Source organism: Glycine soja, chromosome 2 (genome assembly GCF_004193775.1).
Source record: "Glycine soja cultivar W05 chromosome 2, ASM419377v2, whole genome shotgun sequence".
NCBI classification, from domain to species: domain Eukaryota; kingdom Viridiplantae; phylum Streptophyta; class Magnoliopsida; order Fabales; family Fabaceae; genus Glycine; species Glycine soja.
Genome location: NC_041003.1, coordinates 43267960 through 43295081, shown reverse-complemented (window position 1 = coordinate 43295081; position 27122 = coordinate 43267960). Strand labels below are relative to the sequence as shown.

At 34.0% G+C, this 27122-nt stretch overlaps 1 protein-coding gene across 5 annotated transcripts; it reads left to right on the top strand.

Annotated features, from left to right (window-relative positions):
* The first annotated feature begins 7569 nt into the window (after window positions 1-7569).
* Window positions 7570-26950, top strand: LOC114396341 (ribonuclease E/G-like protein, chloroplastic). 5 transcript variants are annotated; one of them, XM_028358270.1, is made up of 14 exons: window positions 7570-7875; window positions 8558-8667; window positions 10693-10874; window positions 17124-17334; window positions 17425-18482; window positions 18594-18911; window positions 19050-19091; window positions 19496-19620; window positions 20483-20630; window positions 21800-21872; window positions 24496-24608; window positions 25143-25262; window positions 25605-25760; window positions 26270-26950. In XM_028358270.1, exons 1-14 carry the CDS (start codon window positions 7802-7804, stop codon window positions 26447-26449), a joined length of 2910 nt encoding a protein of 969 aa, XP_028214071.1. In that variant the 5' UTR covers window positions 7570-7801; the 3' UTR covers window positions 26450-26950. The 5 variants fall into 5 exon arrangements, with proteins under 5 accessions (XP_028214071.1, XP_028214063.1, XP_028214076.1 ...); XM_028358262.1 differs by having other exon boundaries at window positions 17082-17334; XM_028358275.1 differs by lacking the exon at window positions 7570-7875 and having other exon boundaries at window positions 8564-8667; window positions 10680-10874; window positions 17082-17334.
* Window positions 26951-27122: the final 172 nt, after the last annotated feature.

Below are 27122 nucleotides of genomic sequence, written 5' to 3'. Positions count from 1 at the left end.
AATTCCTCAAATGGTCATAAACTAAAGATCATGAATCTTCATTCATACTTAATAAGGCAACAATTGCACGATATCCACAATTACCATTAGGTTTGACATTGACAATGTTTTCAATGAAATCATGAATGCATGGATGAAATTGATCCAACATTGGCATGTTCCTTCTTGGTTTTGGTTATTCAGATGATGATGCATTAAATTTGACTAAAGAATTGCTATTTTGCACAGAATGTAATGCATCAACATACTCCGAGTAAGACGAATCATGCTTTATTGATCTTTGATGTTTGGTCATCATTTTTTTAGCACCTTTTGTTTTGACCTTTTTTGGAAGAGCACACATAGAGTTTAGATTAGGGTAGGCAATTCCCGAAGTTTACTCTTTAGAGTAACTTTGCCACAAACATCAAGCTCTTTAAACCGCTTGGATATGGTTTCCATCTCTTCGTTTATGCTGACTTCGGGCTCAAATAACCCTTGGTCTGAACAACTTAGCCTCCGCCAAAACATATGGATTACGTCAAGTGATATGCTACCAACAACAGATCTATCTAACTCATATGCACACATAGAGTTTAGATTAGGGTAGGCAATTCCCGAAGTTTACTCTTTAGAGTAACTTTGCCACAAACATCAAGCTCTTTAAACCGCTTGGATATGGTTTCCATCTCTTCGTTTATGCTGACTTCGGGCTCAAATAACCCTTGGTCTGAACAACTTAGCCTCCGCCAAAACATATGGATTACGTCAAGTGATATGCTACCAACAACAGATCTATCTAACTCATATGCACAAGGAAAACAATGAGTAGTTATCATTACACATCCACAATGAGAACTGTCAATACCAACATAACTTACACGCTCAAACTCAGCAACAATTTGGTTTAAAGCATACCTTGATACCATGCTAAGTAGTTTCTTGTATAAGGTAACTTTAAAAACATGTCCAACCACATGTGTACTTATCTTAAAAGATGTCTTAATTTCAGTGTGTTGTAGCGTGATCATGTTGTTCATGACTTGTTAAACACTACATAGGCCTCCAAGACTATTCTGCAGTAGTCTCTTTAAGACCCAATCAGTAGATTCAACCCTGCATTTGAAATACACAAAAAAGTAAACAAAAACAATTATTTTTATCCATTAGACCCTAAACCCTAACACCAAAATATATTTACAATTTCCATACCTATTAGTTGTTGTGTTTCCTAAATGCATCACCTTATTCGTCCAGGCTATAACAAATCTTTCTTGTTTGGGAATCAACCATGTTTGCTTCACGTAGTCAACAAACATTAGTCATGGTGAGCAAACAATTTCAAACTTAATAAGGCAGTCATCGAACTCTTACTCAGAAGGACAATCCACCAGACTTTTCCAGACTTCCATGACATAATCCCATGCATTTTTGTGAGAAACAAGGGTTTTATATTTTGCCTTCACATTCTTATCAATGTGAAACTGGCACAACAAATTGGTAGACTCGGGAAAAACAATTTTCACTGCATTCATCAATGTTAGATCTTTATCGGTAACAATAACTCTAGGGGGCATCACGTCTCAGAAAAATACCTCGAAACCGTTCTAGAGCTCAAACAACATTATTTAGACGTTCTCCCTCCAAATAGGCAAAAGCAGTAGAAAATGTCATTCATGTTGGTGTCACACCAACAATATCAAGTAACGAAAGTCTATACCTGTTTGTTTTATAGGTACTATCTATGAGAAATACCAAATTACAAGCATTGGATAATTTGACTACATCAGGATGACTCCAAAATATATCACGTACAACATTTTCATCCTTCAATCTATGCCAATGAATATATTGATCCCGTTCAAGAAGTTTCATTAGTTATTGCATTTCGGTATTACTGTCTCTTATGAAAGAACAATATACATATCTTGCATTGTATACTTGTTTGATTGTTGTATAATTGTTGACATTGTGCTCCTTCAATGTTAGAAGAATATTTCTTAGTTTGACCATTGACTTCGTCATATCACCAATAATAATATTCTCATCCTTAGTCAGTCGATCAATATATGGATGTCTAACTAATGACTTAGTTAATGCATGATTATGACTCACACATATTAACTTCAACATCCATCCTTCACCTTCCACCATTGGTTTCGCTTGTAGCTTAAAATGACACTCATATTTTCTACTGCTAGTAGCTGTTCGTACTAAATCTTTCTTCCTAGCCCTATATTTTTCACTCTTTTCACAACCAATTAAAAAAATGAGGTCCTTCATCTAATTCTAGTATGTGTCTGACCTCATAATCACCGCCACAAAATCAATATTATATGCAATAGATCGAGTCTAATGCAAAACATCATCATGAGTAACACACACTTATATTGTAGTCCATACATGTTTAGTATTCAAGAGACATTCATTTACTTACTTTAACAAAAAAAATCATATTAACACCTGAGAAATATTGAAGACATCAGAACAATCAACTTGTTAATGCACACTAGGTTCCTCTCCATTTTCTTCATTCCCACCAGGTTCCTCTTCATTTTCCTCATTCATATCAACTTTTTCAGACATTATGTTGTTATACATCTATTGATCTTCATCCATATAACAAAACATTGAAAAAAATTCAATGACAAACCAGCGATCTCTAACGATACCATACATATACTATGACACAATTTTTTTAATTTTTAATTGTATTTAATAATATAATACATTAAAATTCATAACCATATATATTAAAATTTAGACATACATAAACTAATATGACACAATATAATTATTTTTTGACTTCCATAAAGTAGTTAACTTAATAATATTGACACAAATATTATAAATGTTTAAATGCTCATTGAGTATTAGTTACCAAAAAAATTATCAACTCTTTTAAGGACTTGCCTTTTAGTTTTTGCTAAAAAAAATATACATAAATAATAACCTACAAATTAGTTATAAATATCAACTTTTTTTATTACAAACTATATTGCGATAAATTACTTACAAATTTGTTGCTATAAGGACTAAAAAAAAATTTAAAATAAAAAATTAAATTTAAATAAAAGTTTAAATTATTTTAAAATAAATACTATTTTCAAACTATAAAAACTAAAATATATCAGTTATGAAACTATACGTTTTTAAAGATATTTCAAATAATAAAACTAATTATATTAAAAAAATAAAACAAATTTTAAAAAAAATAAAAAAAGTTTCTTAAGATTCACAATCTTAGTTTTATGTTGTGTCTTATATCTACCATATTGGATTATCCCCCATCCACTTCCTTCCCCAAATACCTCCACTCCCAACCAACCCACCAACCACCACCATCGGCCAAGCCTACATCAGATCCGCCACCCAACACCACCAACCACAAGCACTGCATCAAACACCCACACCCACACCCACACAACTTCACCGCGCAAGACCATCATCGACTACCGCACAACCCAACCCAGCCATCACCATCAACTAGCGACCACCAAAACCACTGCATTGCCACCTCAAGATATGCCAGAAACCCATCGCACCACCAGATCTAGTCCACAAGCCACACGAGCAATCACTGTAGGTCAATATCCAAGAAAAGCATTGTTCAAACCCATGGTGGTTGATGGTGACGCCGAAAAAGGTCTTATAGAGGCATGACTTAGCTGCGAGCCTCACCGTCGACGATGGGAGATTTGTGTGACAGACGATTCGTCAAAGAGAATCACATCTCTCAACCCTTACACCAATGATCCCCTTCCCTTAATCTCATCATTGTTGTTTTTTTTTCTCTTTAGTTTTCAATTGTAGGCTTTGGTTTTTAGATCTTAGCTTTATTTTTCAAATTTGATTCAAGGCTTGGTAGGTGGAGGTGGTGAGAAAAGAAAAAAAAATGAAACTCCACCACCAGACATTGTCTCTGACGGCAGTGAATGGTGGTAAGGAAATTTACTTGATAGGAGTTGCCAATGGTCCATCCTAGTCGTCGTCTATTTTCATACTTAGAATATAATTTATTTTAATTTTACTAATTAAACTTTATTTATTTTACTACTTTTTTTTATGTTTGATTTAGTACCTAAATTTAGTTAGTCTGTGAAATGATGATATGAAAGACTAATAAAGTATTACATTACTTAAATATTAAATTCAAATATAAATTTTTTTCAAATAGTAAAATAAAAAAAAATTAAATTTTAGATAGGGAAATCAAAATATACTATATTACATATATAAAAAGTGTATTGAAACCTTAATTTAAATATGTATTTTAAGAGTTTATAATTTTATATGATCAACTAATTAAAAATTATATTTTTAAAATAATTATCGTAAAAATTAATAGAATTAAAAACTGTTTCATGATTTTATGAAAAATAGTTTTGCTTTATTAATTGGCTTTGTAAATCACTTAATCTTAATTATACAAAACAATTTATGAATCTATGTATGTAACTATTATAAAGAAAATAATATCATATGTTATATTTTTTCTAAACATTTTTATCATCTAATTATTATAAATCACTGTAACATTTTATTTTAATTTCTAACTAGTTATATTTTTTTTTAAGTTGCAATCACTCAACTAGGTAACTTCAAGTCCAACACACACAATGCTTTTTTGCACTAGTAAACAATAAAGAAAAGTGTAAATAATCACCCGATAAAAATATAAAATTTAGTTCCTGAAAGTGTAAAAAGTGTGACAAATATATCTGACATTTAACTTCTGTCCGTTACCGTTAATAAAATAGCCTACGTGGCACGAAGAGATAAATTTATCATTGAAATGATTAACAACGTGGACAGTAACATTTGTCATAATGTTTTTTTTTTTTACTTTTCGTCTTCTCACTTTGCTGGCAAATGTGTCATTGAAAGATGAAAAATATAAAATTTAGTCTCCGAAAATATAAAGAATGCGATAAATATATTCAGATGTTAATAATGAATTATATAGGAGAGAAGCTAGGAAAAAATGGATTAAAAAAACAGTAAAGTACATCTTAAGATTTAAATTCTTATACTTTGATTACTTATTTATTTATCCGTTTATCAAATTGCTAATTAGTTTTTTGATTAATCAATACATCTACTTATTTTTCAAACTAAAATAAATTTCTTTAGTTTTATGATATAAAAAAATTGAGTTACCATTTAAAAAAATGAAAATCTTTTATTTCTTAAAATTTTTTGTTTCTTCAATTAATTATTAATCTTTATTACGTACTCTGACACAGTATGTCAAGTGGAATGTATGGTCGTTGCAATCCCTAAATCAGCGAGCGATACACCCCTATGTCCTAAAGGCAAAAAATACATCTCTGTATTAGTTTTTTTTTAAGTTAACTTTTGTATTAGTTTGAACATTATTATATGTTTTTATTTAAATTTATTTGGGTTCTTTATTTGTTAGTAACTTTCATGTTATTCATATTATGTATATTAAGTGTTATCTCGAGTGGAAGCAAGGTTTATCCAATAGATTTTTTCATATTTAAGATATATATATATATATATATATATATATATATATATATACATTTTATTGATTAAGAAAAATACTTATAATTCCATTTTATCTTTATCTAGACATGACAACTAGGGGTGGAAATGAGCCGAGCAACTTGTCAAGAGCCTTTGGCTCGGCCTATGTAAGACGGCTCAACTCAGCTTGTTTACTATAAAGGCCAAATTCAAACTTTTTAAAAAGTCTTTTTAGATAAAAAAAAGGCCAAGTCCAAACTATAAAAATAGCTTGTTAAGCTTGACAAGCCGGGCTAACAATAATAATTTTATTTTATCAAATCTTATCTTATCCAGATTTTATTTCATCTAGATTTTATTTTATCCAGGTTTTATTCCATTTAGATTTTATTTCGTCCAGATTTTATTTCATCCAATCTTATCTTATCTTGTCCAGGTTTTATTTTATTTTGTTTATGGGCTTGGACTTAAAATAGTTTTGTAAGCTTTGGGGCTGAAGACCTATATAACAGCACCAAGGTTTTAGTTTAGGGAGTTTTTTTTCGGAGAGGAGAATAATTTTAGGATTTTAGAATTCCAGTTTTTATTACTGTTCATGCACACTGTTCTCGTAGAATAAAATTCGTTTTCTGCAATTTCGTTTCGGCTTCAATCTACAGTTTTGTTTCTACTGATTAATGGAAGGCTAAGTCTCTAGCGTTGTTTTCTCTTGAGGATCAAGCACAACTCTCTTTGAGGCTATATTCGTTTTCACATTTTTAAAGACATTTTCACACAATTTAAATATTTTTGTTTGGCTATATTAGTGTAAATCATCTCTAATCCATACATTTTTTAATATTATGCTTTTTTTATTTTCTTTTGATATACTTTGTGTTTTAACGACTTGAATTCAATATGATTTTGTTTATCAATTATTTTTGGATTTGTACATTACTTATACGAAATTTTATAAGTTTCTTTTTTTAGTTAGTATTTCATTAGGTTTTAAAATAATTAATTAATTAAAGACGTCTTTAAACAAGCTTTTAAATAGGCTCGTGGGCCAAGTCAGACTTTTATGTAAGCCGAGTCGAGCCTTTAAAAGAAGCCTATGACAGGTAATGAGCCAAGCTCAAGCCTTACGTATTCAACTCAAGCTGAGCTCAAACCTAGTAAAGCTTGGTTTGACTTGCTCATTTTCACCCCTAATGACAACGGGGCAGGGGGCGGAGATAGGTATTGTCTCTTTAGTCCCCGACTTTCAACATATACTTGTACCTGTCCTTGATACCGGACTAGTTAAAATTTGTTACCTTGTCCCCGTACCCATTGGGTATCGGGTATTCCCGTCCCCGGCTTAGATCCTTAAAAAAAAATTTGTAAAAAAATTATATTGAAAATCTGATTTAAAAAAAAATTGATTGTTACAAATTTAGTTTTAACTACTTGTATTTAGAGCGCATTTGTCTACAAAAATCATCAAGAAAAAAATCTTAAATTATGTAAAAATTAACAAGTAATTAATAAAATTTTAATAATTTCATCATCAGGGTGGGTACGGGAATGAGTATTCCCCGAACCCAAATCCGTACCCGATCAACTCGGGTATTCCCTGTCAAAATTGGGACGAGTTTGAGCGGATACCTACGGGTACGGGTTTCATTGTCATGTCTAGCTTTATCTAGTTTAAATTCTGAGACTTTTTTTTTTTTATAAAAAAAATAGTTGATTAAATTCTCTTTTTAAAATAAATAAATAAATTTGGTCTCGTGGTCGGTGTGTTTTTTCTACTGAAAACTCTCGACATATTATTTTCAATCTAAATAAGGGTACTTAAGTTGGAATTGAGATATGGAATAATTTTAAATATTAAAAGTGAGAAATTTAGTAAAAATTTGATAAAATTATAAGATATAAGATAAAGTTTTTTTTAACAACAAATATTAAGGACGAAAGTTAACGGTCGAATATATTTGTGTCCTTTTTACACCTTCAAAAACAAAATTTTATATTTTTATCATTTAAAAATACATTTATCAGTAAATTATATATTAAAAAATAAAAGGAACTATTTAACTAAAGAAAATGGGCAATATGTAATGACAGAAGGTGCCAAGTGAAGCTAATGTCCTGTTGTATGCGTGCAGTACCCTGTCCTGTCCCCAGTCAGTAGTCACCACCACCACCTATCTATCTATCCATATTGCATATTCCATTACCATTTTCCCTCTCACTCTGTTTCGAGTTATGAACTCGTTCAACCTTGACACTATCAGATACCCACCATAGCATAACACTTTCCCCCAACACCAGCAACTGCGTCTTCTTCTTCTTCTTCTTCTTCTTCATGGCTGAACTTGGATTTTCGCACCCCCATCACCTTTTTCGCCCCAACGCTCCCTTCATTATCCCACCCAAGAGGTACGTCACTTTTCACATGACATTTTTAGTTCTATATTTGCCCTTAATTCTCTATTGGGTCATTCTACGTTGTAGCCAGAAAGGTTAATTGAATGAAATCATTGAATGAATGTGGACCCAATTTATGTATGTTGTTATGTTGTCCAACGTTGTTAGAGATGAGAAAAGCTTTCTTTTGGGGAGGAAAAATAATTCTTCCTTTCAATTCCAACCCGTTTGTTTGGTTTGAGTAGGTGGGAAACAGAAAGTAGGGGATGGGAATGGAGGTTAGATGAAAAAACGGTTTCAATTTTGACTCATTAAATCACTTTGAGGTGTTGAACTCGCTTTGATGTTCAGCATTGCCACTTTCCACCTACTGAAACAAAGTTGTCATGGATAGATTTTAAGTGACCAGCTTTGCTAATTCCTTCACTTTGAACAAAAACTAGCCTGTCGGAAGCTTTTAGATTCTACACAATTATTGTTGGTCTCTCATCATTTGTTTGGTTAGAAAGTCTTGACTGAGCTGATATGTTGAAACAAAGCAGTATTCTTGCTTACTGAGAATTTCATTATCTGTACCGTGCCACTCATGTTTCCCACTAAACATTAGCAAAATGGGTTGTCATGTTGATGCATTGATGGATACACATTGTTTAGTGTTAATTGCTTGTTCTTATGTATTAAAATGTTGGAACAGACACATATGCCATCAATATCATGTACCACTGCACAGTGTATTTCGATTCATGTACTGTATGAAGAACCATAAATCAGTCAGAAGTTTAGCTGCATTATCAACTGAAAAAGGTAACTCAATCATGTTTTTTGTAAGCTCTTATTAGTTTGTTTGTTTATGACTTCATTTTTTAAGTATATGGTTATCTTCTTTCTTTTGGCCACTGGTTTCTTGCTTTGATTTGCTTTTTAATCGTTGGATCCTGATCATAACAGTATTGTTCAAGTGTTAACATCCAAATCGTATAATTTATTTTTAATATATTAGTAGAATATGATATTATGATTCAACCTTGGCTTGTTGCAAGATCACAAGGTCAGTGTTGAACTGTAAACATATAAATATTGGCTATAGATGTAATTATTAGACGAATATTTGCTGTTAAAGATTTTGGGAAATTGTGTGTCTAATGCAGACCACACACTATTGTATTTATACATACATGAGTGGGATAGAGTAATAAATGCTAATAAAGTCCTAATGAAATGTTACATATGTTACATATGTTCGTGTGGTGAAATCTAAGTAGACATGAGACATATATGATACATGTGTTAGCTTTGCTATATCTAACACTCCCCTCTAGATGGAGCATACAAATCATATGCACAAAAGCTTGTTATGAATGTATTCAACTCTGGACCCTTTGAGAGATTTGGTGAACATGTAACAAGCTGTTCACTGGAACTAACAAATTCAGTTGTAATTTCGCCTGCAAGGACTTTTTCTCAAACAAAGAGACAGTTTATCTCAATGTGCTTGGTCCTTTCATGAAAAAACTAAATAAGAAGCAATGTGGAGAGTGGCTTGGTTATCACAAATCAACTTCCTCTCCTTGACATCCCCTAACTTTAACAGTTGAAATAATTGTCAAAGTGACATTAATTCACATGTTGTGGCTTCCACAGAAGTCTACATTGATGCTAACTATTCAGGATCCTCGGTGGATAGAAGATCAACATCTTGTTATTGCACCTTTCTTGGGAGAACTTAGTAACATGGAGGAGCAACAAATAGAATGTGGTGGCAAGATCATCAACAGAATCTGAATTTAGAGCAATTGACCAAGGACTATGATCTATTGTGGCTGAAAATGATTTTAGTAGAATTAAGAGAAACTAAGAGAGAGAGAGAGAGAGAGAGAGAGAGAAATAGTGTTGAAAGATGAGAGAAAGGATATCAATCTATTTAAGGTGAGGATTGTCCAAACTTTATTAGCTTTATTTAAGTCATATATCTAGTCCATGTAGGACTAAACACCCCCTTTCAACACTGCAATCAAGGCAGCCCGAAGAAACGGCAACTAAGGTGGGCCAAGGGTGACTACAATTAAGATGACTTTCCAGCACCTCTCCTCATGTCCAGGGCTACCAACTTGGAGTGTGGCAAATGTAGGCGTTCCAACAATGAATCTATGATAAGCTTTGATACCATTTTAGAATTTGGGCTTAGGGCCTAACTCAACGCCACAAAATTTTCTTGTAAGGTGAGAATTCCCTTAAATTAATGGATTTTTTAGAGCTAAATAGGCAATTACTTACTATATTAGGATAGATTCTGTTTCCTTTTTTTTTATCTCCGTGTATCATATTATAAATTTTCGATGTTAGTACTAGCCTTTTGAATCAAGGCATTTCTTCACAAGATCTCAGTTGACTTAGGAGTTAGATCATGTACTTCGCTGTTAAAATATTTTATTCTTGTGTTAGAATTACCTTTCCTGTATCCTTCCGTTTGCTGATTCAGAAAAGTAAAGAATTAGCTTGATGGATTAACATGTTGATAAGATTGCAGAAGTAAATGCTGCATTCAACCATAACAATCACTGTTCTTGATGTTAGCTACATTAATCATGAGTTTTTGTTTTTAAGAAAAAATACTTGGAACTGTGTTCATGTTTCTCTTCAACATTTTATGTAATCTAAGGATACTTTCTCATTATGCATTTTTACTATCAAATAGTCTCTTTCACAGTAATATAAATTCTGCATGGTTCAAAATCTACCTTTTGATATTAATGTTCAAAATCATGTTTTCTTAATATATTTTACTCTAGTTTAGAATGAATAACGGATCTGGGCAGTCTGCTTTCTCAGGAAAGTCAGCTACTAGTGTTGATGAGTTATGCAAGATCATTTGGACTGTGGAAGCAGATTTAGAAGATGGTCACCTACTGTACATAACTGGTGATCCTGCTGTATTAGGCTGCTGGAAACCAAACATGGCTGTACTAATGTCTCCTACAGAGGATGCAAACACATGGAAAGCTGAATTTCAGGTAATTTGGCTGGGCTGTCAAATGCAATCTATTAATTTTGTTTTAAAGAAATAATTGTTAAGAAAAAGTTTAAATGAGATGTTTCTTCATTCAGATGATCTTTTTTTTTCATCTTGCTCTAGATCTGAGCTCAGTTAAGTAGGTTTCTTATACATAGAAAGAAACATATAAAGCAAATCCACAGTATACCAGGAATATTAGAAAGAAACCTCCTCCAATAGGGAGGAATTATATCTCTGAATCTTTCCTTTATCTCTGGAAATCCTTAACACAACTACCTTTGAAAAGCAAATCCTGTCTGTTGAAGATTCTGCAGTTCCTGTGAATACAACCATAGTTTGTATTCTATAATAAATTATAGGAGACCCATTGCAACAAAATTTTCCTTCCATTAAAATTTAGATTATTATATGAAGCTTCAATATCTTGTAATACTATATTGTTGGAAAGTTGAGCATTTAATGATAATTTCCTTTCCAAGTAGCTTAGTTAATAGTTATCTGGTTCAATGTATCTTAGGAAGATGTGATATTTTAATTGTTCTCTTGAAAACAAAATTAGATATTTATTATCCATGTAATCATTCAGAATATAAATAAATCAATCTGTTGGGTGGAAGATGAACCTAGAAAGGCATATTCAAAATAGCTTTGCTTTTCTCACTCTCTTCTTAACATGGTATCAGAACTCCCGATCTAGGGGGGCTCTGCTTCTGCACAAAAAGGGTTATTTAGCACTTTTGACTGGGCTCTTGAAGCTATCAGACTTTTCCAGCAACTCTCAGAATTCCGGTGACTTTTCCGGTGACTGTCAGAATTCTAACAACTTTTCCGACAACTGTCAGAAATTCCGGCAACTATTCCGGTGACTTTGTTAGATTTCAGCTTAAAACCAATTGGCACTAAGTGAAGTTGCTTAACAAATATATAAGCTGCACCCTAAGAACTAAGGTAGGCGATGTGAGACTTCCTAACACCCCCCCCCTCCATAGATGCCTGCTAATACAGGCGAGCCTATTAGAATAGGCAAGTACTAAGATGGGTTATAGGCTTTGATACCATGATAGATTTCAGCTTAAACCAATTGGCACTAAGTGAAGTTGTTCAACAAATATTTTTTTTTGGTCAGCAAAGATAAAATATATATTAATTGAGTACGAGAGGTACTGAAAGATACAATTTACAAGGTAGAAGCCAAATAATTGGTTCCATTTCAGACTTAATGTAGTCTAAGAGGAACCAAAATCTGGCTACATAAATGAGACTAGTATGTAGAGTTAGTCTAATTCCTATCCACATCTAGTGACTAAACCCTGTGCTAATATTGCTAGACTAGTGGTTGTAATGAGTAACGAAGTCCTTCCCCAAATTCCTAAGCCATTTTCAGAGTAAAAAGACTGCATCGTCCAACACTTTGTTGGGGTTAAAGGTGTCATTTGAAAAGATGATGTTATTTCTGTGCTTCCAAATGGTCCATGTCAGTGCCAACCACCACCACTTCCACCTGTTAGCCTTGATGCCCTCGGTCACTCCGAATACATGTTGGAGGAAATGTTGTTTTGGATTATGCGGGAAAACACCCACGATGTTCACCCAAGACAACGATTCCCACCAAACAGGAAGAACTTTGCTACAATGGAAGAAAAAGTGGCCTGCGGTCTCCTCCAAGCTTCTGCAAAAAGGACAAGTACTATCTTCTAATTCAATTTGTCGCCTTCTCAGGTTTGCTCTTGTTGGTAGTTTGTCTCTGAGTAACCTCCATGCAAATGCTGAAATTTTATTTGGAACCTTGAGTTTCCATAGTTCCTCAAAAGTTCCATCCTGGATCTCGTCTGATGTCTCCCCCCTCAGCACTTTTAGCCGAGTATTAACCGCTTGTGTCTGCCATTCACACCCACTGATCTCTAATCTGTGACTGAATTCTGTTACATTCAACATCTTTTAGGAATGAAACAGCCATATCTATTTCACTATCAAACAATGGTCTCCTCCATTTGAAATCTCACTCCCACCCTGTGTCTCCCCAAGTCCCCAATTGCTGGATAATTTGGTTTCGCTGGCAAGAGATAATATACAACCTAGGGTATTTGGCTAGTAGTGGACCAGCTCCATTTATCCAATTGTCCTCCCAGAACTTAAATTTGTCACCACATCCAACCCTCCACATAGTTGTATTCTGCATTGCAAAGCCATGCTGTGGATGTTGAGACACCAATTTTAAGTCCCTCCACCATATGGATTCCCTATTGTCTCGATGTTCTTCATTCAAACTCCTCCAACCGCCATACTTAGATTCAAGTACCTTGACCCACAATTCCCCCTGGTGCTGAAAGAGGCTCCACTTCCGTTTACCAAGCAATGCTAGGTTGAAAGTGTCGATATCTTTCATTCCCAAACCCCCTTTTTCTTTTGGAAGGCACACTGTGTCCCACTTAATCCAAGCTATCTTGTTTTGGTCATGTGCACCTCCCTATAGAAATCTCCTCTGCAAACTCACCAGCTTGTCCTCCACCTTTTTAGGAACCTTGAAAACTCTTCTGTCCAACAGATATATAAGCTGCACCCTAAGAACTAAGGCAAGCAATGTAAGACTTCTACCTAACAGACTTTTCCGGCAACTGTCAGAATTCCGGTGACTTTCCGGCGACTCAGTTTTCCAACAATTTTTCCTACTGCTTTCAAATATGGAGAGAGAGGTTGTGCATCCATCAGGTACTTCTACATTGGCATATTCAGGTATGCTTCCTTTTTCATTTGGATTAATGTCTCAAAAACACTTCCATCCCTTTGGGTTTTAGATTCTAGAGCCACTGACCATATGACTCCTTCATTTAAATACTTCTCCACCTATTCTCCATGTCCTAGCAATAAGAAAATAGCAACTTCTGATTGCACTCTTGTAATTGTAGCCTGTATAGGAAACATCAAAATAAATCCCTTTGTAACCCTAAAAAGTGTTTTGCATGTCCCAAAGTTGTCCACAAATCTTGTCTCTATTCAGAAAGTTACAAATGGCATATCTTGTATTATTATTTTTTATGACCATTGTTGTGTATTCCAGGACAAGGAATCGGGGAGGACGATTGGACGTGCTAGAGAAAGAAATGGCCTTTATCTTCTTGAAGAGTCTTGTGTACCAGTGTTAGAAGAAAACCAATCTCATTCGTTCATGTTAGAGTCTCAACTGTCAAAAAAGAGAAATTTCTACTTTTTCATTATCGACTAGGACATCCCTCTTTTGAAATCATTAAAGTTATGTTTCCATCTCTATTTTCTGGCCTAAAAAATGAATGCCTTCAATGTGATGTATGTGAAATTGTAAAACACAAGCATGTACCGTTTCCATCAAGTAATAAAAAGAGTACCTTTCCTTTTTACCTTGTTCATAATGATGTTTGGGGGCCATCTCCTATTCCAAATGTGTCAGGGGCTCATTGGTTTGTGACTTTTATTGATGACTATACTCGAGTGACTTGGGTTTTCCTTCTTAAACACAAATCTGAAGTAAACAATGTCTTTCAAAATTTCTTCTCATTGATTAAGAATCAATTTGGTGCATCCATAAAGAAACTAAGGTCTGACAATAGGAAGGAGTATTTCAATCAAGTCATTACTTTGTTTTTCCAAAAAGAAGGAATCATTCATGAGTCTTCTTGTGTCCAAACACACAACAAAATGACATTGCAGAAAGAAAAAATAGGCACCTGTTAGATCAAACTAGGGCATTGTTGTTTCAAAAAAATGTTCCAAAAAGTTTTTTGGGGGAGGCTGTTGTCACAACTACTTATCTTATCAATAGATTACCCTAAAAAATCTTGAGATATAAGAGTCCTATGGTACTTTCTTCCTTCTATCCTAACTTATCCACTTCTTGTAAACTTCCCCCAAAAGTCTTTTGATGTGTCTCATTTGTCCATGTTCATTGTCAAGATAGGGGTAAACTTGATCCTAGAGCTCTTAAGTGTGTCTTTGTTGGCTACTCCTATGCTCAAAAAGGGTACAAGTGTTTCCATCCTCCTTCCAAGAGTCTTTGGGAAGATAAGGAGAATAATTTTGATACACTTGTCCTTCCCACTCTTGAGTTAAATTCTTGTGATCTTACACAAAAACCCGAGCAAGAAACATTAGCCCAAAATGAATCCAACAAGGATGCACCCACCAGACTTGAAAATGATACAAGGTTTGGGAAGAATCTGGTTTACACCAGAAGATCAATGGCCATTTCTGAATCAACACACGCCCAAGAGGCCAATCCTACTCTTGTAGATCAGGTAACTAACTCTGATTTTCCAATTTTGAATGATAATCTTTTAGCTTCTCCAAATGAAATGGAAATTTCAGAACATAATGATGACCTTTATCTTCCCATTGTCTTTAGAAAAGGAACTAGAACATGTACCAAAAAGCCTCTCTATCCTATCTCAAATTACATCTCATTTCATAAATTTTCTCCAACCCATAAAACCTTTCTTGCAAATCTAAACTCTCTCAATTCCCACTAATGTTTTTGAGGCATTATCTGATAAAAATTGGAAGCAGGCCATAGATACAGAAATGCAGCCATTGCAGAAGAACAAAACATGGGAGTTGGTTTCTTTTCCAATAGGAAAGAAACCAGTGGGTTACAAGTGGGTGTATACAGTAATATAGGACAGATTGGTCGATTGAGAGGTACAAGGCGAAATTGGTCGCTAAGGGTTTCACACAAACCTATGGGATAGATTACTCGGAGACTTTTGCTCCTGTTGCAAAGATGAATACAGTTCAAGTAATATTATCTCTTGCTGCGAATTTTGGCTGGGAATTACAGCAGTTTGATGTAAAGAATGCTTTCTTGCATGGGGAGCTTGAGGAGGAAATCTATATGGAGCTTCCACCTGGATATGAAGGTGCTGCCAATTCTGTTTTCCGGTTAAAAAAGGCTTTGTATGGGTTGAAACAATCCCCCAAGGCATGGTTTGGGAGATTTACTAAGGTCATGACAGCATTAGGATACAAATAAAGCCAAGGAGACCACACTTTATTCATCAAACACTTGACCTCAGGGGGAGTGATTGTATTGTTATGTATTTGTGGATGATATCATTGTTGTATTTTCATATCCCAACAGAAATATGCCACATATTTGCTGAAGGAGACAGGTATGACAGCTTGTAAACCTCTAAGTACTCCCATGGATTCAAACCTTAAATTGGGTAATGAAGATGACAATGCAGAGGTGGATTAGGAGATCTATCAACGTCTAGTTGGAAAATTGATTTACTTGTCTCACACAAGGCCTGATTACTTTTGCTGTTAGTTTGGGGAGCCCATTTATGCACTGTCCAAGAGAAGTTCACTTACAGGCTACCTATAGAATTCTCCATTACCTTAAGGGGACACCAGGAAGAGGAATTTTGTACAAAAGAAATAAGAATACAATACTTGAAGCTTATACGGATGCTGACTATGCAGGATCAATAACTGATAGGAGATCCACTTCCGGATATTGTACCTTTCTAGGAGGAAACTTGGTAACTTGGAGAAGTAAAAAACAAGATGTTGTAGCACGATCTAGTGCTGAAGCTGAATTTCGGGCTATGGCACAAGGTATTTGTGAATTGCTTTGGTTAAAAATCATCTTAGAAGACTTGAAGATTAAATGGGAGGGACCTATGAAGCTCTACTGTGATAATAAGTCAGCAATCAGCATAGCCCATAATCCTGTACAGCATGATTGTACAAAACACACTGAAGTGGATAGACATTTTATCAAGGAAAAGTTGGATAGTGGTTTGATTTGTACTCCATATGTGCCTTCACTAGGTCAACTTGCAGATATTCTCACTAAAGGATTGTGCACTCCAAATTTTGATAGAATAATATGCAAGCTGGGAATGGATAACATCTATTCTCCAGCTAGAGGGGGAGTGTTGGAAAGTGGAGCATTTAATGATAATTTCCTTTCCAAGTAGCTTAGTTAATAGTTAGCTGGGTTCAATGTATCTTAGGAAGATGTGATTTTTTAATTGTTCTCTTGAAAACAGAATTAGTTATTTATTATCCATGTAATCATTCTGAATATAAATAAATCTATCTGCTGGGTGGAAGATGAACCTAGAAAGGCATATTCAAAATAGCTTTGCTTCTCTCACTCTCTTAACATATATGAACATCAAAATACACATTTTTTTAATTAAGTGACTCAGTTCTAATTTTATAATTGCAGATTGCTTTTGGCTTGAACTTTAAATATAATTATTTCATTAAGGGAAAATTTGGGTCCTCAAGTGATGTTCTTTGGAGGCCTGGACCAGCCTTTTCTCTGTCAGTACCTCTTACGATCCTTGAAGACAATAAAATCGTGGTCAGGGATTCATGGATTAGGTCTGATTGCCAGATGTCTTCAACTCATGCATGGAGCCCCTTCACAGAGGAAACATATCTTCTAGAGCAACCCTCTATATCTTTCCTGAGCAAAGGTATTACTCAGTGTTTTTACACTACTGTTGAAATATTTTATTTTTCCAAATATGTTTCTGAACACTCAAATACTTCCAGTGGTTTGACAGATGATGGAAGGATTGAGAGTCTCCTTGAAAATGATGTCCTAAAGTTTGAGTCACTCGGTTTGGAAGATCAATTACTTTACAACAATGATGACATGGCGATTGCGAACGACAAGGATTTCCAGTCTACTAATGTTCTTTCTGAGAATTACCAGCCTGTTGAGGAACCCTGGCTACATTCATTCCTTTCCATTGTCTCTAACAATAAAATGGAATCAAATGTATCTGAAAATGGTGACACTGCAAAAGAGAAGGTGAAGCTGGCAGATAGAGAACACTTGTTACTTGAAGAAAGTAGTAATATAATGTCAAAAGACTCCTTTTCCACCATTATTCTAATTAACTCATCAATATGTACCATGCAAAGAATTGCAGTACTGGAGGATGAAAAATTGGTTGAATTATTGTTGGAACCAGTCAAGAGTAATGTGCAATGTGATAGCGTATATGTTGGGGTGGTCACAAAGCTTGTTCCTCATATGGGTGGGGCTTTTGTAAGTATTGGGAATTCTAGATCTGCTTTTATGGATATTAAGCAAAATAAGGAGCCATTTATATTCCCTCCATTTCGTCAAAGGACAGCAAAGCAAGAAATCAATCTCGAGGGAAAAAATGATCACACGTCTCATGTTGTTGATGTATCTGATGGAATATCAGACATAAAATCTGAGGACGGTTGTTTAAAATCTGTACACAATGACTATGATGAGCATGAAGGAGATGATGATTTTTATATTCCAGAAGTTCTTAAGGAGAATGTGAATGGTAGCATGGTTGATGATGAAGTAGAAGTTGACTTTGAGGATGATATAGAGGGAAGTGATGTCCATATAGAAGGAGAAACAAATAACAGTTCTTTTCTTCTTGGCACGAATGGGTCTGTCAACTCTCATATTTTGCAAACAAAAGATACAAAGAAAGCAACACATGTGGCTTCTGGAGAAAATAAATGGATCCAAGTTCGCAAGGGAACCAAAGTAATTGTCCAAGTTGTCAAAGAGGACCTTGGTACAAAGGGTCCGACTCTGACTGCTTATCCTAAACTAAGAAGTAGATTCTGGGTATGTGCTCTTTTATGGTTGCACCTTCATCAAGTTTTATTGTATATCATTCTTGTCTTTCATGTAAATTATCTATACCGTGTTTCATCTGAATCAGACTCTGACCTGCAGGTTTTGATTGCATGTTGTGATAAAATTGGAGTCTCAAAAAAGATTTCTGGTGTTGAGCGCACAAGGTTGAAAGTTATAGCAAAGACATTGCAGCCTGAGGGTTTTGGCCTCACTTTAAGAACTGTTGCTGCTGGTCATTCTTTTGAGGAACTGCAGAAAGACTTGGAACGCTTGCTTTCAACATGGAAAAATATAATGGAACATGCAAAGTCTGCTGCTCTTGCTGCTGATGAAGGGGTGGAAGGAGCTGTTCCTGTAATTTTGCACAGGGCAATGGGTCAAACTCTCTCAGTGGTCCAGGATTATTTCAATGAAAATGTTAGTTCTGTTACTAGTTTAGAGTCACTATTGATTAGAAAATTGTTTAACTTAACGGTATTTATTTATTTATATTAAAAAGAAAATCCATTTTACATTCTGCTTCTCCTGATTACTTTTTGTCACGATATACTTCAGGTTAAGAAAATGGTGGTTGACTCCCCAAGGACATTTCATGAGGTATGGCATTAGCTACTTGCAAAAGGCTAAGTTTCAATATTGGCTTTTCTTCCCTCATTAATAGAGTTAATCAACAAGACTAATTCATTGCAAGAATTGGTTTGTGAACCCAACAGTTGCATAGGCTGTCACATGTCAGTTTACCATTTTCTATTTGCAAAAGCCAATCAAAGCCTGGAAAAGTGATGAACTGAATCTTACATCTTACTTGTGTACAAAACTTTATTTAAATTTATGATCCTAGGTTAGCATGCTGATCCAGTTGTTTGTAGTCAAATAGTGCAATGTGAATGGTATAATTATTTTTTGTAATTTAAAAACTTGTATCACTGACTAATTTATGGTTCAGTATACAAACTGACACTTCCATTTTGGTGATTTCAAACGTTTCATTTATTCTTTAGGTGACCAATTACCTTCAAGAAATTGCCCCTGATCTTTGTGATCGAGTTGAACTATATGATAAAAAAGTTCCCTTGTTCGATGAATTCAACATTGAAGGAGAGATAGATAATATTCTCAGCAAAAGGTGAAATTTTGTGACTTCTTTTTGTAACTTTTAGTGTGTATTATCCTTGTCCTTATTGTCTTCTTTTTCTTTATAGATATTTTGTTGGATTGTGTTAGAACATCTTCATTTCATATTAGTGTTTTAGAATATTTTTAGAATATATCGTGTAATCAATTAGTTATCTAATTGAGGAGGAAATCTTAATCATCACTTTTTATTATGTTTCGTTATTTAATTAGGGTTAGTAGTCTTTTTGTATTAGTAGACTTGTAATGGTAATAGTAATACTAGTATACTACACTAGTACTTCAATTAATATTAGTATAAAGAGGAACATTGGATTAGTATTTTGTGTCATGATGCATCACAACAAATCAATATCAATCTCAGATCATTCATTGGCTTATTTTTCTGTTTTACTACTTCCTTACCTAAACTCTAATTCCAACAGACTGCTTATATGTAAACCAACTTAGTGTGATATAAAATGTAGCAGGTGATGATGATTATTTGTCATTTTTTTTAAGCTAACAGCAAAAAACATTTGGTTTTTAATCATGTTGTTCTTGGTGTTAGTTGTGATAAAATAATCATAATTGACCTTTTCAATTATAAAGGGCTTTCTTAAAGCAAATTCTTAATCATATCTTCCTGATATCAAATAATTGAATTTCCATAAGATGCCCAGTGTGATTAAAAATCAGAATGTTGTTATTGTTAAAAAGAATAGAAGAAAATGCCAAAAAGAATATTGTTATTGTTAAATGGCAGTCCCCCTCCCTTGATATTTTGTATAAGATGTCAATTGATCTGGCCTTCCTGGACACTTAGTATTAAAATACTTAACTTAATAGCTTTCTTTATGCTGATCAATCTATAGGGTTCCACTTGCTAATGGAGGTTCTCTAATCATTGAACAAACCGAGGCATTAGTTTCCATTGATGTAAATGGAGGACACGGGATGCTTGGTCATGGAAATTCACAACAGCAAGCTATTCTAGATGTCAATCTTTCCGCTGCAAAACAAGTATGTTAGATGCAACACTCTATTATCATTTATTTGTCCATCACATAGGCTTTACACTTTTGTAAGATAAACTTTGCATTTTTCTTGTTCTGCTGACAAGTACTGTTAACTGTTTATTCTTCAATCTTCATTACTTTCTTTCATTTTTATAATATATATTCAGAACATCCTTTAAAGTGGAGTGCTTCACCTTAAATCCTGATATATTTCTGAATGGTCAATGAATTCCTCTTCATAAGAATTTCAGGGATGTTTCAAGAAATTTAATATTTAATTTGGAGTTAACCTTTGGTCTATTGTCAATATAAATTTTATACACTATCAAGTAAAAAATATATACTGTGAAAATAAGATATTTTACTTTCACCAATACTAATCCGTGGTGGCATATTGTTCTATGGCAGTCTTGAGTGTTTTACACTGACATTGGATATAATTTAAATTTACTTTCACCAATACTAATCCGTGGTGGCATATTGTTCTAGTAGTTAATTGAAATTGAGTACCAACAATATCTATAAAAAGGTTCTTTGCTTCATGCTAGGCTTGAGTTAATTTGTCTCATTTGATAGTAAGGAGATAGAATCATGATTTTTTGGAAGAAATGTAAATTTTGTCATTATGCTGATCTGTATTTAAATGAAGGGCTAATGAAGGAAAAAAATAAATAGGGTTTGCACTAGTCGAAGCTTCTAAGAAGAAAGACATTTTAAAAGTCTATTTTTACTCAGCATACCATTCCATTAATCAAAGTTTCCTGGTTCACAACTTCCATACTAATCAATGTAGCACCTATAACCTCTTATTTGGTGATAAAAGAGTTTACAAGATCAAGGACCCAATTACAATTCTTTTTAGTTTAGGCCTTAGGGACCTAATTAAAAATTCCCAAATAGTTTAGGGACCTATTGATTAATTTAACTTAAGTAGATAAATGGATAGAATGGATATTTATACTTGTGGCATTACATACAAATTAGAGAATTCTATATTAACCCTGACAATCTTGTAAGATAATTCATGGAGTTATATATTTCATTATTGATTCTATTTCATTTTTCTGATTTTCTTTTATTAAGTAAAAAAAATAATTTTGTGCCTTTGTTTTCTTTTGCAACATTAATTCATGTAAAGCGGTATAATTTTTTAATAGAAACAATGTGTTACAGATTGCAAGGGAGTTGCGACTACGGGATATTGGAGGCATCATTGTGGTAGATTTCATTGATATGACAGATGAGGGTAAGTAGAAATCTCCCACATGTTTGTGCATATTAAGTATTGAGTTACGGAAGAAGGCATCTCTCATATTTTTAAAACATTTTAGTATTACTGTTTGGAGTTTTAAAATCACTGACTAAAGCTTTAAATAATCCTACTTAGTAGTTTTCATGGCATTATTTTGTTATTTTTAATAGTTTTTTTTTGTCGGTTAATGTTAATTGTTAGTTTGTTATCTTTTGTTAGTGGGAGGGATTCAAACCCATGACCTCTCCCTCTCCCTTTCTCCCTCCAACCACCAAGCCAACCTTTATTTTTAATAGTGACATGTAAAACTGCATAGCTTTTAATCTTCCCCTTATAACTCACAAGTCATGAGTCATGACTATCACCATGCAAAATTTGTCAACCTAACTTGTAAGCATGCATGATATTATTTATATGCTTGCAAATTAAGTTATCATTGGCAACAAAGTTCAATTATTGATGGGTTATTTGGTTTGAATTTGATACAATCAAATTTGCTCTCTAGAGAAATGCTAGCAACACTTTCTCTAACATCCACTTTTGAATACACTCTTTGCTATTGACTGAAATTTGTTGGAAATTACAAAATTTTGTGGGTCCCGCTTCTTATTTAATGAGATCCGTTAATGATTTTGTAGTTTCCAATAAGTTTTATCCAATAATAAAGAGTGTGTTAGAAGGAGTGTAGTTGAGTGTGTTGTTAGCACTCTTCCTCTCAAACAGTATTTTCACGGATTGAAATTTTTTTTTTTTCTTCCTGTTAACTTTTCTCCTTTTTTCCATCTGATTGAAATGTATTTGATCATTACTTACAACCTGCAAGGGCTTCCATAAAGGCTGGACTACAATTACACATTTATAAAATTTATTCAAAATTTTTGTGCTGGAAAGTGGTAATGACAACATCTTACTCTCTTCCTTTTCTTTGTGAGCCTGCATTTCCACCTAGTTGGGCTGAGTTCTTACAAGATGTGATGGATTTTATCTTGAGGAAAATATCCCTAAGTTAGGCGGCCTTGTTCATTTTGTTTTCTCAGTGTGAACTTCTAAAAAATTACGATCTGCTGAGTTTGAAATATGAACCTACTGGCTTGCGACTGTCTTTAGTATAATATTACCCTAAATTTCTGGATAAATGAAATGTACAAAAATAGTTTTATATCTCTAACCAAAGTCCTTTGAAGTGAAGATCTACTGAGTTTGAAATGTGAACAAAGTACAGACTTGCAACTGTCTTCAGTATAAATATAATAGACCCTAAATTTCTTGATAAATGCCAGGGTTAAGTAGATGCTTGGTCTGCTAGATCCTAATAACATGTCAGAATATCTCTTCCCTACAAGCTTTACTTGTTAAACAAAACCCATACTGGTTTTGAAATTTGTGACATCTCTCTTCAATGGGAAAAATAGTATTAGCTCTCCTTCCATCAGATGTTGTACCTACTTTTGTATACTGTGTTCTCTTTTGTTTGAGAGTCTCAATATCACTTTGTACACAGAAATGATAGCATCAATGTTTTCAGAAGAACTGTAATTGGCCTGACCAATCTGTATAGGGATGCAAAATATTTTGGAGCTCATCTGCAGCCAACTCTTCTATAAAACCAGTAGTGGGGACCTAGAAGTCCCACTTAAGTTTTAAGTTGTACTATCTCTGTCCCTGTATACAGAGACTCTTTTTGAGAAATTTGTTTGTCCCTTTTTATAAGAACCCCTTTTAGATTGTCTATTGTATAAATTATTTTTTGACCAAAATACCCTTAAATCCTTAATTACTTCACAATTTTGTAATCAATAAACAATGAGTGCTATAAATTAATAAGATTAACTCATTCTTTCTCTTGTGAGGATTGAGGAGGATGACTAGTGCATATTAATTAATTAGGTGAAACTAGTGAGATGATGAAATAATACAAATTATTAACAAATTTAATGTCACTAACTAAACTAACCAACTTTTTTAATTCCTGTGAATGAGTTAAATGGGTCTTTTATATAGGGACATATGTAGTACACAATTAACAATTTATTTAAAAATGAATTATTTTCTCAACTGTATTCTTTTATTCCTGGTTTCTGGATTCAGTTATTGGCCCTCATTTTTGTCTGTCTGGACTGCTGTAGTTAATTCTTCAAATTTCAAACTTAGGTGCAGAAGAATAAGAGACACAAGAGAAAATAATTAAAAAAGAACACTAAATAGACAGTCAGTGATTGGATCACCTGATTTTTGCCATCAAGTTTGTGGTTGCCCTCACACCAAGTCATCAGGTTGTCCAGGGACTTTGTGCTTTAAAGCCACCTAATGCCACATCAGATATTAGTTTTGCCTGATTTTCATTACGTTGGAAATGTAGAATTCTATTCTCACCCTGTGTTCTCATTATGTACCTTCATAGAGTGAGAACTGGTAGATGTAACTGATTATGCCTCAATGGCTCAATGTAAACAATCTCACTAATGTTTTAATATTCTTAAGTTTAAGTTGATGAATGATATGAGTATGAAATAGTTCAATATTTATGCCACTGTGATATGACATCTCCCTTGGTGGTATTATTCTCAAGGTCTTTATCAATATATTTATTTATTAAATTTGGATTCTTCTTGATCAGCAAATAAAAGATTCGTCTATGAAGAAGTCAAGAAAGCCATTGAGAGAGATAGATCAATGGTGAAGGTCTCTGAATTGTCTAGACATGGACTTATGGAAATAACTCGAAAGAGGGTATGTTGCTTGTCTATGGTGAATATTAGCCATTTGTTATCCCATTATCAGAGACAAGTGTGGAAATAGAAAGATGTGTTTCATAGGAAACATCAAGCGACCTTTCCCCTTTTTCTTTTGTATCTAATAATTCCAATGGTTTTATTCAAGTATAACTTCTCAAATAGTATGCCAAATTTACTGATCGCCATCTTTCATGCTTGCTTCAACTCAGACATGCTAAAATTTACTGATATCTGTATTGGTGTCCTTTGTGTGGGGCTCTGTTGGGGTTTTGTTATTTCTGTTTTTGGAAGGTGGCACCTAGTGCCTTGTAATTGCTATCTTCAGTACCTCTGGTACTGTTTAGTTTATTAATAATATTCCTAATTTTGCCTTCCAAAAAAAAAGACATGCTAAAATGGCTATAGATTAAAAGAATAATGCTTGAACTACATTTTTCTTTTTTAAGTTGCATTCCCTCTGATAATTGTTGGCACAGCACTCAGTTAAGTTTAGTAAGATTTATTAAAATGAATTACCAATGTTTGACAGGTTCGACCAAGCGTGACATTCATGGTTAGTGAACCATGTGCCTGTTGCCATGCCACAGGCCGGGTGGAAGCTTTAGAGACGTCCTTCTCAAAGATTGAACAGCAAATCTGTCGGCTTCTTGTAAGTAGACATTTTCAATTTCAGAATTTTGTTTCAGCCATAAATCACGGGGACAAAGAAGCCTTGAACCTAAGTGGGACATTGAAAAGTTCTATTTGACATTTCCTTAAGCACCTATAACCAAGAAAGTTGTATATATTATGTAAGATGGACTTTAGGGTCTCCCTGTTGACCTGTCTTAGTGCATATTACCTGCTGCAATGTATTTTTCTTCTTTTCTCTTGTTTATTGGTAATTTGTATCACTAGATCATAATAAGGCTTTGTTCATTTGTCATAGTTTTGCTACTCATTGGAGTGACTAGTGAGTGTGATTTCTTGTTTGTTGTCATTCACATCCCAGGCAACAATGGACCAAAAGGCAGACCCTGAAAAACCCAAGTCGTGGCCAAAATTTATTCTGAGGGTTGACCATCGTATGTGTGAGTATCTGACTTCAGGGAAAAAGACAAGACTTGCAACATTGAGCAGTTCTCTCAAAGTCTGGATTCTCTTGAAGGTATAACTGATCAATGGATAGTTGCTATGCTTGTACACTTTAGCCATGTTTTTATATTTATCAATTCCAGTTACTTTTAGTATAATATACCTGCTATTGCTTACCGGAAGTATCGGAAGGGTTGGTTTTACTTTGCTAAGTGTGGGGGCAAATCCTTCAGTGCCGTGATGATGATGATGACCTGAATAATAATAATAAATTGGATTTGGATCCTCTATTTTAGGAATGCTTCCTAGATGTTATCCTTCACTGCATATTACATTTCTGTTGAGTGAATGACATGCAAGTGCAGATGAACTATTTAGAAGCTAGGTTGGAATTTTATTTAATGGTGTAATTTTTGTCATAGAAGATTTTTGGTGTCAAAGCCTTTATATGTATATTAAATGTGATTTTGTGTTTGATAAAGCAATACTATGAAGATGACTGTGTCTCAGTTAATTCTTATAGGCTTATAATTTTCAAATCCTGCATTGCTTAGCAGTGATTATCTGTTTGTAATCTTTCAGGTTGCCAGAGGGTTCATTAGAGGATCGTTGGAGGTCAAACTATTTACAGATGACAAGGTGGAAAAAAACCAGCATAAAGTTGCCATTTCAATGTTAAGATCCTCAGAGACCAGAACCAAAAAGCCTGGCCAAAACGTGACTCTTGTTCAAGTTAAAAAATCAAAGGCTAGGGGAAAATAAACCGTTCTTCCTTGAAATAGCATTTGATCTAGCTCCACATGAATTTTGTCTGTTCCATACTTAGGGAGAAAAACTAGGGTCACAGGGTGGAAGGGCAAAAATAATCCGAGTTCACTTTTTGAAAGCAAGTTAGAATCAAGCTGCTATAAGTTCTGCTTTCAGGCGGGTATATACCACTCTGAAACTGATCACAGTGAGCAATTTTGTTTGTAAAGAACGACACTTTTTTTTTCTAATTGATTACAAGTAGCAGTTTTCACATCATTTGAAACAAGTGCCATGGAAGGATAAGAAAGAGAAACTGGGGAATAGTTCCAGCCGGAGCAAATAGTTCAAGAGTAATGCTAGTGTCATCACAAAAACAATAGCATGGGCTGAGTTGTGAATGTTTCAATAGAGCTACCCCCATGAATTTTATTTTGTACATCATTTCTTTGATATTATTCTTAAAGTAAATTACACTGAGAGACTCCTTTAGATTTTGTCAAATTTCTTTTGATACTTTTTTTTTCTTCTCTTACCTCTACATTAATCTCTTTAATTGTTTGAAAAACATTATACCAAAATTGCAATTTAATCAAAATTTGGATATTTTACTATTGTTATAACTTTATTAGATAAGCTGCCCTTTAAGGCCTTTAACTAATTTTTAAAAAACCGTGACCTGACTATT

What these genes read in the sequence shown, in the direction of transcription:
- LOC114396341 (XM_028358262.1), top strand. Translation starts at nt 7,802, where the DNA reads ATGGCTGAACTTGGATTTTCGCACCCCCATCACCTTTTTCGCCCCAAC. An exon ending in AGGATTATTTCAATGAAAAT is followed by an intron (nt 18,912 to 19,049) that starts GTTAGTTCTGTT and finishes GATATACTTCAG; the next exon opens with GTTAAGAAAATGGTGGTTGA. An exon ending in AAGTCTGGATTCTCTTGAAG is followed by an intron (nt 25,761 to 26,269) that starts GTATAACTGATC and finishes GTAATCTTTCAG; the next exon opens with GTTGCCAGAGGGTTCATTAG.